The sequence below is a fragment of the Camponotus vicinus genome, unplaced genomic scaffold (assembly GCF_025532165.1).
Source record: "Camponotus vicinus isolate PSW18456_S1 unplaced genomic scaffold, iyCamVici1.0 SCAF_6, whole genome shotgun sequence".
Classification (NCBI taxonomy): domain Eukaryota; kingdom Metazoa; phylum Arthropoda; class Insecta; order Hymenoptera; family Formicidae; genus Camponotus; species Camponotus vicinus.
This window is the reverse complement of record NW_028141978.1, coordinates 16776361-16792411: the sequence shown is the minus strand read 5'-3', so window position 1 is coordinate 16792411 and position 16051 is coordinate 16776361. Positions and strand designations below refer to the sequence as shown.

The 16051-nt window shown below is 38.3% G+C and overlaps 2 protein-coding genes across 2 annotated transcripts; one reads left to right on the top strand and one right to left on the bottom strand.

Moving 5' to 3' along the window:
* The first annotated feature begins 2474 nt into the window (after positions 1 to 2474).
* Positions 2475 to 5833, top strand: LOC145973024 (SNAPIN protein homolog). Its single transcript, XM_083102145.1, has 2 exons — positions 2475 to 2682; positions 3055 to 5833. Exons 1-2 carry the CDS (start codon positions 2531 to 2533, stop codon positions 3095 to 3097), a joined length of 195 nt encoding a protein of 64 aa, XP_082958271.1. The 5' UTR covers positions 2475 to 2530; the 3' UTR covers positions 3098 to 5833.
* LOC145973023 (uncharacterized) lies at positions 4566 to 13881 on the bottom strand. The gene is made up of 5 exons (XM_083102143.1): positions 13414 to 13881; positions 6522 to 6572; positions 5718 to 5753; positions 5161 to 5448; positions 4566 to 4765 (listed from the first exon to the last, which is right to left on the bottom strand). The coding sequence occupies exons 1-5, from the start codon at positions 13428 to 13430 to the stop codon at positions 4741 to 4743; spliced, it is 417 nt and encodes a 138-aa protein (XP_082958269.1). The 5' UTR covers positions 13431 to 13881; the 3' UTR covers positions 4566 to 4740.
* Between the last annotated feature and the right edge of the window lie 2170 nt (positions 13882 to 16051).

Genomic DNA, 16051 nt, shown 5'->3' with positions numbered 1-16051 from the left:
TGCGGTGTCCAACCGTGCGGTGTTCAATTGTTCGGTGTCCAATCATGCGGTGTCCAACCGTGCGGTGTCGAATCGTGCGGTGTCGAATCGTGCTGTGTCCAATCTTGCGGTGTCCAATGCTGCCGTGTCCAATCGTGCAATGTACGTGTCCAATCGTGCAGTGTCCAATGCTGCCGTGTCCAATCGTGCAATGTGCGTGTCCAATCGTGCAGTGTCGAATCGTGTGGTGTCCAATCGAGCGGTGTCCAATAAAACATGTCCAATAATGCGTGTCCAATCGAGCGGTGTCGAATAGTTACGTGTCCAAAAGGAGGTCACCCCCCTTGGGGTCTCCGGAGAGCCCCGGGGCGAAGCGGCTATCTCCGTGATGGCCGTAGGGTTGGCGAGAGCCCTTTCCACGTCAAAACGGAAGGGTTCTAGCCGCGAGGAAAGTCTCAGACTGCAAAGTCTGGGGACGGAAGCTGGAGAAGCAGCTGGTCCAGGACCTTCTCACCAGAGCCCGTTGAGAGCGGAGGCAGCGGCCGGGGATGCTATGTTCAAGCGTCCCGGACCGCTGTCCTCCAAGAAGAAGGTGAGGTTGTGACCGGACTGAGTCTGTAGGCGCCTAAATAAAGGGTCAAACTCACCGGAACGCCAGGTTGCGACGTGTTCCGCTTAACGGTCGCCAGTTACTTTATCCTATACTAGTAACACTATACTAGTAACTATACTAGTATGGTATATTTCGCTTCTCGGGGGCGTACGTCCTTCCTTCCTCTGGAATTTTCCGCTCACGCCGGTCCGCTGCAGACTCCTTCCGGAATCGTCCCGCTGAGGTTATGAGACTCTTTGTCTCGCTGCCGCCTCGTTCCTCGTCGACGCTCTGATTTTGTCAGGGTCAACTTCACCACGCCAAGAAGGATGTGGAGAGGAGATCGGGAATGTTCGCGCACACACAAAGACTCGAGATGTATAAAATACAAAGTCCTTTTATTGCTGTGCACTATACAATTGTTATTATCGAGCTATCCTATCCCGTACAGAATATTGAATTCCGCCGCGCACTTATCACTACGCAATATTACGACTGCGTTTGGTACGCACGGGTTTTGTTATACGACTTACTTTATCAACGTTTACGCTTACAAGTCTCGTCGCGGAATGAGCTCTCGAGCCCTGTCGTCGCCTCCTTTTATAGACGTGCTCTCTCATGGCTCCCCACCATCGGTCGTCCGGCTAACCGCGACGACGCTCCCGTCGCGACGCCTGCGGCCAATCACGTCATTGCTGATGTCGCCGTGCTCGAGCTCACTTCGTTCTCTGATGTTGGATGTTATTTTTTCAGCTGTCGTTCTCGCGCTCATGGGAACCGGATGTTGGGCCTTTCCCTCGCGCATTCCAATATTAACCTCGTGCGCACCGTGTGAATTTCGCGTCTTGTGTACAGAGTTACATATCCGCTCAAAAACGCAATAGCTCGCGTGGTTACGACATTCTGTCGAGCGTTGCATAGCGTACAATAAACTAATCTATGAATATATTTGAGAACACAATATTTTTGATATATTTGTACAATCTTATTAACTAAGCTTACCCTATATGAATAATATACATTGCGGTCGATCGTAAGAAACAAAAAACGTAATATTTCGTTAAGATAATTAAAACATAAAATCTTATCGTGGCCTCGCACGTGGCTATCATTCGCGTACGTATTACAGGCGATCAATGTCGCGAATATATAACTAAATTTATATCTTCCTTTATTATAATGATAGAAACGTAAAATATTATTACAATCCCGCGTGCCGCTATTCTGTGCATTTATCTTGCGGGTGATCGTTGTCGCGAACGTAAAACGAAAATCATGCGATACATTGTTATTAATGTAAAATCTTAAATTATTATTGTAGCCCCGCACGTGGCTACCCTGTATATACGTATATATAGAATAATCAAGAGACACGGTAGTGTCTTTGCTAAGTCCTAGCGTAAGCAAAAAATGCACTCCGTGTATTATTACGCGAGTCGGATTGAGAGTATAACTCGATATTTTTATTTCTCATATAACCGCTCAACGGATCGAGTTCTTAGTAGAATTAATCGATAGCTTGGGTTTAAATTAAATAATAAAAGTGTTTTTATTTTTGCGCTACGTGCTCTGTAAACGGAGATATCATGATGCAAAGTCTGAAATGTGAAAATTTCGATTAAGAAACGTCGTCATGGTCGTCATCAACTCCTCTTAACGTAACAAAGAAAATACAGAAATACGTTTCCAACGTCTGCCACAAGAATGCGCTAGCAGTGATTCACGCGACGCAGCATTAGTAGCGCTCTGTGGCGTTAACGGTGCTTATAAATATGTTGTAAAAGGTTAAGTGTGTCACTTCAGGTAATTATATAAAATAATTAATAATATACATATAACATTTATATATTTAGATTAGATTGTATCTATATTATTTCAGATTGTATATATATATATATATATATATATATATATATATATCAAGAGACACGGTAGTGTCTACTTCACTACAGCTATAACATGGACGTGGACACAGCGAGTGACAATACATCTATCGACGACAAGATAGATGACTTTTGCGAAAATCCGACGCGGGATGCATTAACGGAAGGTCTTATGAGTCTCTTGAAACTTACGGTGGATCAACTGGACGAGAGAATTCGCGCCACAAGGTGACGTCAAGTTTTCTGTTTTCAGCGCGCATGCAATAATAGTAACATTTATTTTTCGCGTTTCTTCTTGCAAATTTACGTATATTTATTATTCTTATATTTCTTTCACAGTATGTACTATTTATTGCAAAATATATGTTTATTCATCGAATTGTAACGATAAAAAATTGCGATTTACTTACACAAGCGACATATATATCTTATTGTTACCTATTTTACAAGAATTCTTGAGCATTTTGAAAATCATTTTCAATTTTCATATATAATTATTGGAATGTTATAAAAAATTGTGCTTCTATCATGTACTACAAGTTGCGTACAAAAGTTGCGAAGAGTATTATTTTTTATGCATAACTATTCTCTTTGTTATAGGATATGTCAAATAGAGCTGAAGCAGCGGATTGTTATTACTTAACATTGATTACTTTGCAAGTTTTATAAAAGAAATTTCTTACAATTTTCACCGTAAATTTTATGGAAACTCCAGTAGTTAATTTATCAGATGAAGAACTTAAGACAGTTTATGATCCTTCTGAGGATTCGTATCTTTTAATAGATGATTTGGAAGAAGATTTAGACATTCTGCATGCGATGAAACCTGTGATTTGTTTAGAAATAGGTAGTGGTTCTGGTATAGTCATCACAGCTCTAGCAATGGCATTGAAAAAATATAATGCTCATTTTATTGCAATTGATATAATCATTATAACATAGAATATTGAAATTCAAAATTTCAAAATTAAAAATAATTTATGCTTTGCGAAAGAAAATTAAAAATGAAAAATAGTTTATGCAAAAGCATAGAAAGAAAAAATCATTATAACATAGAATATTGAAATTCAAAATTTCAAAATTAAAAATAATTTATGCTTTGCGAAAGAAAATTAAAAATGAAAAGTAGTTTATGCAAAAGCATAGAAAGAAAAAATCATCATAACATAGAATATTGAAATTCAAAATTTCAAAATTAAAAATAATTTATGCTTTGCGAAAGAAAATTAAAAATGAAAAGTAGTTTATGCAAAAGCATAGAAAGAAAAAATAAATACTCTATGCTATGATGATATTACATACACACACGCACACGCATGTACACATATACAAACATATTTTTATATCATCATAACGTAGAATATTTAAATTTTCAAAATTAAAAATAGCTTATGTTTTGCAAAAGGAAATGAAAAATAAAAAGTAGTTTATGCAAAGCATAGAAAGAAAAAACAAAGACACATTTATAAAAAATATTCTATGTTATGATGATACACACACACACACGCACAAACGCACACGCACAAACTAATCATGGAAGAAGTAATGGAGTCAGTAATTGAATTATCGTCATCGTTACATGTTGAGGCTGAAGCGATTTTAAAAGAAATCATCATAACATAGAATTTTTAAATTTCAAAATTAAAAGTAGCTTATGCTTTGCAAAAGAAAATTAAAAATAAAAAGTAGTTTATGCAAAGCATAGAAAGAAAAAACGAAAAAACACATTTATAAAAAAAAATATTCTATGTATGATGATGTACACACACACACACACATATACACACGCACACACACACACAAACATATTTTTATATCATCATAACATAGAGTATTGAAATTCAAAATTTCAAAATTAAAAATAACTTATGCTTTGCGAAAGAAAATTAAAAATGAAAAGTAGTTTATGCAAAAGCATAGAAAGAAAAAATAAATACTCTATGCTATGATGATATTACATACACACACGCACACGCATGTACACATATACAAACATATTTTTATATCATCATAACGTAGAATATTTAAATTTTTAAAATTAAAAATAGCTTATGCTTTGCAAAAGGAAATGAAAAATAAAAAGTAGTTTGTGCAAAGCATACAAAGAAAAAACAAAAAGACACATTTATAAAAAATATTCTATGTTATGATGATACACACACACACACACACGCACACGCATACACATTTAAATATTAATAAAAATTAAAAATATTATTTCTATAACGGGCTGAGGTTCTTGGATTGGAACTTCGGCCTCGGGCTCGTCCTCTCGACCGTCCCGCTCTAGCCCATCGTGCACGCGGTTGTTCTACAATAAAAGAAATATTTTAATGTTATTTTATTTGAATATAATATTTAAAGAAGAACTGCACGGATTAACTATATTGAAAGTTAATAAATCTAATTTTAATATATGTACATTCAGATTCATGAATTTAACATTACGCAAAATACTTTTAGCCTTTTAAAATATAAAAATAATTATTTGTGAATTAAAAATTTTTTTTGTAAAATATAATTTATACGACACAAAAATTCATGAAAATACAAATTTTAATTCTATAGAAGGCTAAAAATACTTTGGGCAATGTTAAATTCATAAATCTGAAAATGTAATAGATTTATTAACTTTTAACATAGCTGATTCATTTAGCTGATTCCTTTATAATTAACGTGCCAATTATATAATTCAAAATTATTTACCTCTTACTTGCCCCGCTGTCGTTATCGGTGACGACGGCGGCGGTGGCAGCGGTGACGACGCTGACGGCGATGGCAGCGGTGACGACGTTGACCGCGGCAGTGGCGGTGGTAGTGATGCCATCGTTGGTGGCGGCGATTCTTTTTGTGTTTCCATTAATTTTTGTGTTTCCATTAATTTTTGTATTTTTTTTTTTAAGTATTATATTTTCTTTTAAAGCCGCTTCAGCCTCAACACGTAAAAAGGACGACAATTCAATTTCTGGCTCCATTTCTTCCATATTGTAGGTTCTGAAAGAATGGAAACATATAAAATATATATTATAAAATATGTTTAGAAATGATAGTAGAAATGATAGATAATAAATGATTAATCTTCATTTTAATCTTTTATTGTAATGCATATATGTATTGTGTGTGCAACACAAATATGAATTACAATAAAAAATAAGTAATTACAATAAGTGAATTACAATAAAAATAGTAAAATAAATTTTTATTCCCTTGTTATCTATCATTTCTTACGCATATGTATTAATAATATAATGTGTTACACTTACTTTTTAGGATTTTCTTCATTTTCCTTTTCGTTAGATCTGAAAATAGAAATGTATAAAATATATTGTACAATATAAAATATTTTTGTATTACAATAAAAGATTAAAATAAAAATTAATTCTTTGTCATCTATTTTTATTATATATTTCTATATTTTTATTATATATATGTATTACAATATGTATTACAATAAAGTGTTAAAATAAAAGTTAACCAAGTATTGTGTGTGCAATACATATGCATTATAATAAAAGATTAAGATAATAAAATATTAAAATAGATTATAAAACATTTTTATAATGAAATAATAGATTGTTATCTATCATTTCTATAAAAAATTTTATAATATTTTATTATTTTATATATTTTATTATTTTAATCTTTATTGTAATGCATATGAGTTGCACACACAATACTTGGTTAACCTTTATTTTAATCTTTTATTGTAATACATATATATGTGTTATACGCAGAAGTACATATAGTTACGTATCGCAACAACTAATGGTTAGTTTTAATTTTAATGGTCTATTTTAATCTTTTATTATAATGTATTTGTATTGCGCATGCAACATATAGTAATATATATGTATTATAACAATCATTAGTTATTGCGATGAGTAATTATATGTATTTGTATGTATAATACATATATGAATTATAAGACATTTAAATAAAAGTTAAACAGTATCATGCGTGAAACATATATAATAGAAGATTATAATAAAAGATTGAAATAAAATATATAAAATAATAAATTATATTATAAAATATCTTTATAGATATTATTAATAATCATTGCTTACCTTTTGTGAGTTTCATTATCATTAATTGCTGGTTCTTTTTCGTTTCTGGAACTGTAAATGTATAATATAAGTTATAAAATATTTGTATAAAAATGATAGAAAACGTATTGGTTTATCTTTATTTTATTCTTTTATTGTAATACATATGTATTGCATGCACAACATATACATATTACAATAACGAATTAAAATAAAGATAAACTATTTCATTTCTATAAAGATCTTTTATAATATTTTATTATTTTATATATTTGTGGCGGCTACGATCCACCACACAATCAGCGCCTACTGAACCGTACACCGTACACGCGCTACGCGTACGGCGGTGCGAGCCCTAAGGCGATTCGATACGCGGCGAGCCGACAGATGGCCGCAGGGGCAAACCATTTCGCATAAGTGAAATTCGGCAGCCTCGCTATATAAGACCGCGCGAGACGACAGGACACCGAGTCGCGGCTTGAGAATAGTACAGCATCATAGCTCTCTATATCGATAGCCAAGACTTGTTCTTTTTTGCACGAGGAGATAATACCTCCTCGGGAATTAATTGTGGAAGAGCTTCGCGCTCTCATCATTACACGGCGGAGGAGTCACATTCCACGGCCACTCTCGACGCCCCGATCACCAGGGCCGGTCAGATCACCGTGGAAAGAGGCGCCCAGGGCACCCTGCACCAACCAGTCAGCAGGAGAGAAAAAGGTCTCGTTCCAGCTTCTGCCCTGGAAACTGGAGAAGATAGACCTGGAACCGCCGAGATTTACTCGTCCACCAAGGTACCTGCTCGAAGTCTGGGACATACGCATACGAAGATACACTTCGCCAACTGGACCTTGGAGCGTTCCAGACGTAGTCTCACCGCTGCCGCCGTCGCCGTCGTCGTGTTCACGAACGGACCAGGCCTCACAGACGGTCCCTTTAAGCCGTGTCCACAGGGGAACTCAAGTCGGCGCAGTTCCCACTAACGATCAGAGCACTCAATCGGACTCCGATTGGGAAACGCCCAGTCACAGCACGGCCACGCAAACGGACCAAGTAGACGAGAACAACAACTGTCTAGGGTCCTTAAAAGTCACTAGGGCCTGGCCACACATAACTTATAAAGAGCGGCTATAACTCCGCATACAATAACGGCCCTTGTAAGGGCCACCAAAAACAATCCAAAAATAATTGTATATAGTGTACAGAATAAACCAACTACTGTTACATCGCCTCGATTATTCACGAGAATCTCGGCAACCTCTGCAAATCCTTCCACGGGCGAATTACGAACACGCCTGAACATAAGCGCTACATTGGTGACCAACCGACGTTGGAGGAAAAACAGACATGCCGAAGAAGGAGAGCACAATAATCGTGGAAGATGACGATACCAGCATCAACCGAGTCGCAATGCGCATCCCCCCTTTCTGGCCAGACGATCCGGAGCTGTGGTTTGCGCAACTCGAAGGGCAGTTCGCTCTAAGCATCATCACCGACGATGACGTCAAGTACGGATACGTTCTGTCCAAATTAGAACCACGACAAGCGAGGGAGATTAAAGACGTAATCACGAACCCCCCCTCCAGCAACAAATATTCAGCTATAAAGAGCGCTCTCATACAACGGCTGACAGATTCGCAAGAGCAGCGGATCAGGCAACTTCTGGAGAGAGAAGAGCTCGGAGACAGGAAACCATCACAATTCCTACGGCACCTTTCAACGCTAGCAGGAACAACAGTCTCCGACGACTTGCTGCGGACACTATGGCTAGGGCGCCTTCCACCGCAAACACAGGCCATCCTGGCCACAAGGAAGAGCGACAAACTACAAGACGTAGCAGAGCAGGCAGACCGAATCCACGAGGTCAACGGCCGAGCTCTCGTTCTAGCCACGGAACGTCCACCAGCAGCAGCAGCCAGTAGCCCACAGAACGCATGGACATCACAGATGGAGACACTTACCCAGCAGGTAGCCACCCTCACAGAGCAGATGACCAACATGGCCAAAGAGCTACGGAAAGGACGCAGTCGAGCCCGAAGTCGATCACGAGGTAGACCACGCAGCAAGACACCTATCAAGGAGGGTCTATGTTACTACCATCGACGATTCGGAGCAGACGCCCGCCGTTGTGCACAACCATGCACATTCCAGAAAAACGAGTAGGGCACTCATTGCTGGCGGCCAATGACAACAGCCCGACACCGTGCCGCCTATACGTGACAGACCGCGATACTAAAACGAAGTACCTGGTGGACACAGGTTCAGACGTTAGCGTTTTCCCGCAGACGCTAGCAAGCAGTAGAAGGCGACCAGAGGCATATGAACTCTTCGCGGCAAACGGCTCCCGCATAATCACATACGGCTCCATAACCATCAAGCCGGATTTCAGCCTAAGGAGAGCATTCCCGTGGAGGTTCATCATAGCAGACGTCGGACAGCCCATCATCGGATCAGACTTCCTCGCATACTATGACTTGTTACCTGATATGAAAAGGGGCAAGCTCATCGACAGGAAGACAGGACTAACAACCACGGGCGCTAGGTGTTACAACCAGGTCTTCTCGGTAAAGACAGTAATGGAGAAGAGCGAATTCCATGCGCTCTTGGCAGACTTCCCAGACATCACCAAGCCAACAAGGACAAAGGAGGTGATAAAGCACGGAACTCAACACCACATACAGACAACGCCAGGCCAACCAGAAGCCAGCAGGCCACGCAGACTAGCACCAGACAAACTACAAGCAGCAAAGACGGAATTCGACCTACTCCTACAGGAGGGCATTATCCAGCCGTCAAAGAGTCCTTGGTCATCGCCTCTCCACATGGTACCCAAAAAGGACAAAACATGGCGTCCATGCGGAGACTACAGGAGGCTAAACGCAAGAACCATACCAGATCAATATCCGATACCGCACATAGAGGATTTCGCACAAACGCTCTACCAAAGAAAGATCTTTTCAACGATCGATTTGGTCAGGGCATACAACCAGATCCCGGTACGAGAGGAAGACATTCCAAAGACGGCGCTAACCACACCATTTGGCCTCTTTGAATTCAAATACATGCCATTTGGCCTACGCAATGCAGCGCAGACGTTCCAACGCTTCATTAACGAAGTGCTACGCGGATTGGACTTTTGTTACGCGTATATCGATGATATACTCGTAGCATCATCTACTAAGGAACAACACGAAGCACACCTTAAGCAGCTGTTCACCCGGCTCAGCGAATACGGGGTTAGAATAAATTCAGCCAAGTGTGTCTTCGGAGTCAACAAAGTACAGTTCCTCGGCTATTTAGTCTCAGAAGAAGGGACACAACCATTACCAGAAAAGATCGAGACCATAAAAAACTTTCCGCAACCAAGTACGGTGAAGCAACTACGTCAATTCCTGGGCATGATCAACTTCTACAGGAGATTCATTCCAGGAGCAGCGGAAGACCAAGCCATGTTAAACGACGTGCTAAAAGGACCAAAAACAAAAGGAAAAGCACCCATAGACTGGAATACGGAAAGAGACAAGGCATTCAAGCAATGCAAGGACAGCTTGTCAAGGGCCACACTCTTAGCTCATCCAGACCCAACAGCTAAACTGGCAGTAACAACTGACGCTTCAGCTACAGCAATCGGAGCTGTAATCCAGCAGAAAACCACAGATGGATGGCAGCCACTAGCATTTCTAAGCAAGAAGCTCAATACAACCCAAACAAAATACAGCCCATACGATAGAGAACTACTAGCCATATACGTCACTATCAAACATTATAGACACATGTTGGAAGGAAGGCTGTTCACTATATATACAGATCACAAACCGTTAATACACGCCTTCAAAAAAGACCCACTCCAAAGTTCACCAAGACAAGCACGACATCTGGAATACATAGGGCAGTTTTCAACAGACATCCAGCACATCGAGGGAAAAGACAACACGGTAGCTGACGCACTATCACGAGTCGAAGCAATACAGACGGCTGTAGAACTCGATACACTGGCTCACGAACAGCAAAACGATACAGAATTGCAAGAATTGCTGAAAAGCGAAAACAAAATAAAACTAACACACATCCCTATACCAGGATCCACAAAAACAGCTTGGTGCGACACAAGCACGCCAGTAGTTCGACCTTACGTACCCAAGAGTCTAAGAAAGCAGGTTTTCTTATACCTACACGGGTTAGCTCACCCAGGCATTAAAGCGTCAACGAAACTCGTCAAAGAACGATACATCTGGCCAGGAATACAACAAGACTGCACTAAATGGGCAAGAACGTGTATACAATGCCAAAAAGCAAAAATAACAAGGCATAACCATACCCAGCCCGGAACATTTGAACAGCCAACGCAAAGATTTCAACACATACACACAGATATAGTCGGACCATTACCGATATCAGAGGGGTATAGATACTGCCTCACCATAGTAGATAGATTTACTCGGTGGACAGAAGCAATACCAATACCCAACATCACTGCAGAGACAATTGCCAAACACATCTTTACGGACTGGATAGCACGATTCGGCACACCAGCTCGAATAACTACGGATCAAGGCCGGCAATTCGAAGCCGAGCTATTCCAGAACCTAACAAAACTAACGGGCACAAAACACATTAGAACAACAGCGTACCACCCCGAGGCAAACGGTATGGTAGAAAGATTCCATAGACAAATGAAGGCATCTATCAAATGCCACGAGACAGAGGCATGGACACAGATACTACCTGTCATCCTCCTCGGCATTAGAGCAGCCTGGAAAGAGGACCTAAACTCCACTCCAGCCGAGATGGTGTACGGAGAGCCGATCCGACTACCCGGACAGTTCCTCAGCGAACTTAACAGGGATTACGAAAACGAAGACACCCTGGTAACCAGACTTCGAAAGACAATGGCACATCTCCGACCAAAAATCAAACACCACGGACAAAAGGCTACATTCACCTTCAAGGACATGGAGACAGCTTCACACGTATTCGTACGGCATGACGCACCAGCAGGAGCTCTCCACCTACCTTACGAGGGACCCTATGAAGTACTAAACAGGGGTAACAAAACATACAAACTGCGAGTGAGAGGAAAGACAGTCAACATCGCAATAGACAGACTAAAACCGGCGTACATAATGGACGAAGAAGCCCCAGACAAAGCGGAAGCCACCAAACAGGCTAAACCAAGCACCGAAGCCACCACCAAGACAACAAAGTCAGGACGAGCAGTACGCCAACCAGTCCGGTTCGCGCCAACGTAGGATGGGCCTTACCACAACCAGGGGGGTCCTGTGGCGGCTACGATCCACCACACAATCAGCGCCTACTGAACCGTACACCGTACACGCGCTACGCGTACGGCGGTGCGAGCCCTAAGGCGATTCGATACGCGGCGAGCCGACAGATGGCCGCAGGGGCAAACCATTTCGCATAAGTGAAATTCGGCAGCCTCGCTATATAAGACCGCGCGAGACGACAGGACACCGAGTCGCGGCTTGAGAATAGTACAGCATCATAGCTCTCTATATCGATAGCCAAGACTTGTTCTTTTTTGCACGAGGAGATAATACCTCCTCGGGAATTAATTGTGGAAGAGCTTCGCGCTCTCATCATTACACGGCGGAGGAGTCACATTCCACGGCCACTCTCGACGCCCCGATCACCAGGGCCGGTCAGATCACCGTGGAAAGAGGCGCCCAGGGCACCCTGCACCAACCAGTCAGCAGGAGAGAAAAAGGTCTCGTTCCAGCTTCTGCCCTGGAAACTGGAGAAGATAGACCTGGAACCGCCGAGATTTACTCGTCCACCAAGGTACCTGCTCGAAGTCTGGGACATACGCATACGAAGATACACTTCGCCAACTGGACCTTGGAGCGTTCCAGACGTAGTCTCACCGCTGCCGCCGTCGCCGTCGTCGTGTTCACGAACGGACCAGGCCTCACAGACGGTCCCTTTAAGCCGTGTCCACAGGGGAACTCAAGTCGGCGCAGTTCCCACTAACGATCAGAGCACTCAATCGGACTCCGATTGGGAAACGCCCAGTCACAGCACGGCCACGCAAACGGACCAAGTAGACGAGAACAACAACTGTCTAGGGTCCTTAAAAGTCACTAGGGCCTGGCCACACATAACTTATAAAGAGCGGCTATAACTCCGCATACAATAACGGCCCTTGTAAGGGCCACCAAAAACAATCCAAAAATAATTGTATATAGTGTACAGAATAAACCAACTACTGTTACATCGCCTCGATTATTCACGAGAATCTCGGCAACCTCTGCAAATCCTTCCACGGGCGAATTACGAACACGCCTGAACATAAGCGCTACATATTTTTAATCTTTTATTGTGCATATTTGTTGCGTGCACAATATTTAGTTAACTTTTATTGTAATGCATTTATATTGCTATATGTTGCGTGCACAATACAAATGTATTATAATAAAGGATTAAAATAATCATTAATTATTGCGATGAATAACTATATGTATTTCTGCGTATAACATATATTTTATGTATTATAATAAAGGGTTAAAATAAAGATTAGCCAAGTATTGTGCATGCAATACATATGCATTATAATAAAAGATTAAGATAATAGAATAATAAAATAATAAATTATAAAATATCTTTATAGAAATGATAGATAAGTGATTAATTTTTGTTTTTATCTTTTATTGGAAGTGAAAATATATAATATAAATTATAAAATATTTTTATAAAAATGATAGATAACGTTTTGGTTTATCTTTATTTTAATATTTTCTTATAATATGTATCACGCGTGCAACATATAATGTGTGTATTACGATAAAAGATTAAAATAAAGGTTAACCAATATTATCTATTATTTGTATATTAATAAAATTTATATATATATATATATATATATATATATATATAATGTATTTATATTCATGCTTACCTTTTGCGATTAGCCATTGTAAAAAGTGGAAAATAACTCACTTTTTCTCCGTTCCATTTATATATTCAATGATAAATTAGATAAGCAAAGCAACGATTATTCATTAATGGATTTATAAGTATTAATTGTGAATAATAAATGTAGATTTCTAATGACATATTGATTTGTAATTATCCGTTATTTTTGCAATAAGAATAGCAAAGAAGTTTGAAGGATCTGAATATCTATATAGTAAGCAAAGAGGACCGTCGAATTTTAATGAAATATGACGGGGGTGGTGGCGGGTTCTTTGCTCATTTATTTAAAGATGTTTAACATATAGTACAAAAAAGAGTGATATCCCTAAAAAAATTACCCTTTTAAAAAAAAGGTAAAAAAAGGTGCTAAGTCCGCGTAAAAAACAGTATATGTATTTGCAAAATAGTGTATTATTAACTGTAAAAAACTATTGTAAAAAACCTGTCTCCAAAATAGTGTTATTTTAAAACTGTAAAAAACCTATCTTCAAAATAGGATTATTTTAATCTACAAAATAGTTATTTTAATCTGCACAAAATAGTGTTATTTTAAACCGTAAAAAATTGTTCTACAAATTATTTTAATTTTGTGTAAAATTGTATATCCTACAAAAATAATGATATCAAAAAAATTGCGCTAAGTGAAAATAAAAACTTATAAAAATATTTTAACCAAAAGAAGTTATATAAAATGTTGTTTTAATTTTCTACATTATATCCTAGAAAAATGATGATATCCAAAAATTACGCTAATTGAAAATAAAAACTTAAAATATTTTAACTAAAAAAAATTGTACAAAATAATTGTTTTAATTTCCTACAAATAATATTAAAAAGTTGCGCCAACTGAATAAAAATTTTCACTATAAAATATACATTTCTTTTTTATTTCCAATATTAAAAGAAAAATGATATTAAATGAATTGTAATATATCTATTATAAAAAATCGTTGAAAATATGAACAATCATATACATTGCAATAATCATATGCATATATCCTGAAAAGTTTAATTGAAAAAAAAAAAAGGAAATGATAATACAAAATACAAAATTAAAAATTATTAAAAAAATTAAAAATTAGAAATTAATAAAAAAAAAATAAAAATTTATATAAAAATTAAAAATTAATACATATAAAAAAATTTTAGTTAAAAAACTTAGCGCTGCTAATTTCATTAGCACATTATTCAACGTAGCAGCGCTAAGTTTTTTAACTAAAATTTTTTTATATGTATTAATTTTTAATTTTTATATAAATTTTTATTTTTTTTTTATTAATTTCTAATTTTTAATTTTTTTAATAATTTTTAATTTTGTATTTTGTATTATCATTTCCTTTTTTTTTTTCAATTAAACTTTTCAGGATATATGCATATGATTATTGCAATTTATATGATTGTTCATATTTTCAACGATTTTTTATAATAGATATATTACAATTCATTTAATATCATTTTTCTTTTAATATTGGAAATAAAAAAGAAATGTATATTTTATAGTGAAAATTTTTATTCAGTTGGCGCAACTTTTTAATATTATTTGTAGGAAATTAAAACAATTATTTTGTACAATTTTTTTTAGTTAAAATATTTTAAGTTTTTATTTTCAATTAGCGTAATTTTTGGATATCATCATTTTTCTAGGATATAATGTAGAAAATTAAAACAACATTTTATATAACTTCTTTTGGTTAAAATATTTTTATAAGTTTTTATTTTCACTTAGCGCAATTTTTTTGATATCATTATTTTTGTAGGATATACAATTTTACACAAAATTAAAATAATTTGTAGAACAATTTTTTACGGTTTAAAATAACACTATTTTGTGCAGATTAAAATAACTATTTTGTAGATTAAAATAATCCTATTTTGAAGATATATTCAAGTCTACGTGATGCTATAAAAATCTTAATTGCTACGCTATCAAACTTATAACTAATAGTCCGTATATCACTGTTATCGCCCCGCACACGCATTCCAATTGTCCTCCTGCGTGCAACGCCAAAAACGAGACATTCGTTGGGGACGCACCGCGGTCGCTCTGAAGCAAACGCTTGTTTGACGGTTCTACGGTCTGGAATCTCTTTGTCTACGTAAGACAAACGTATTCTAGGCGTTTTGCCATCCGCGACGCGCGTCTTATCATACCTCGTCCAACTATCAGCTGTTCGCTCGTCCTGTTCCACGATGAGGGTATATTTATACAATTGGCCTGCACTTGTCGCGTCATGCATTTCGCGATTCAGCGCTTATACGTACTCTAACGCTAATTCCTTAGAAACTAATTGTCCATCGATTTCACAAGTGTTTAGACTACCCTTGCGTCTTCGTCTCGGGATCTCATGCAGCACTAGTCGATGGCCCTGGCTCTGCTGTGTCGTCCGACGGGCCCCCGCCCGTAACTGTGGCTGTCGGTCGCAAGGTCCACCGTTACCATGGACCTCACAGGGGAGAGTTCCTCTGACGACGTGTCGGGGGGCGACGCCGATATGACGCCGTTCTTCGACATCGTCGGATACGAATCGGGTGTTGGCCCAGGGAGGACTCGTGAAGAGGGGATGCGGACGACCCTCCACTACCGGCGAGTGGGTCGGAGTGGAGGCGGTGCGTCAGGAGCT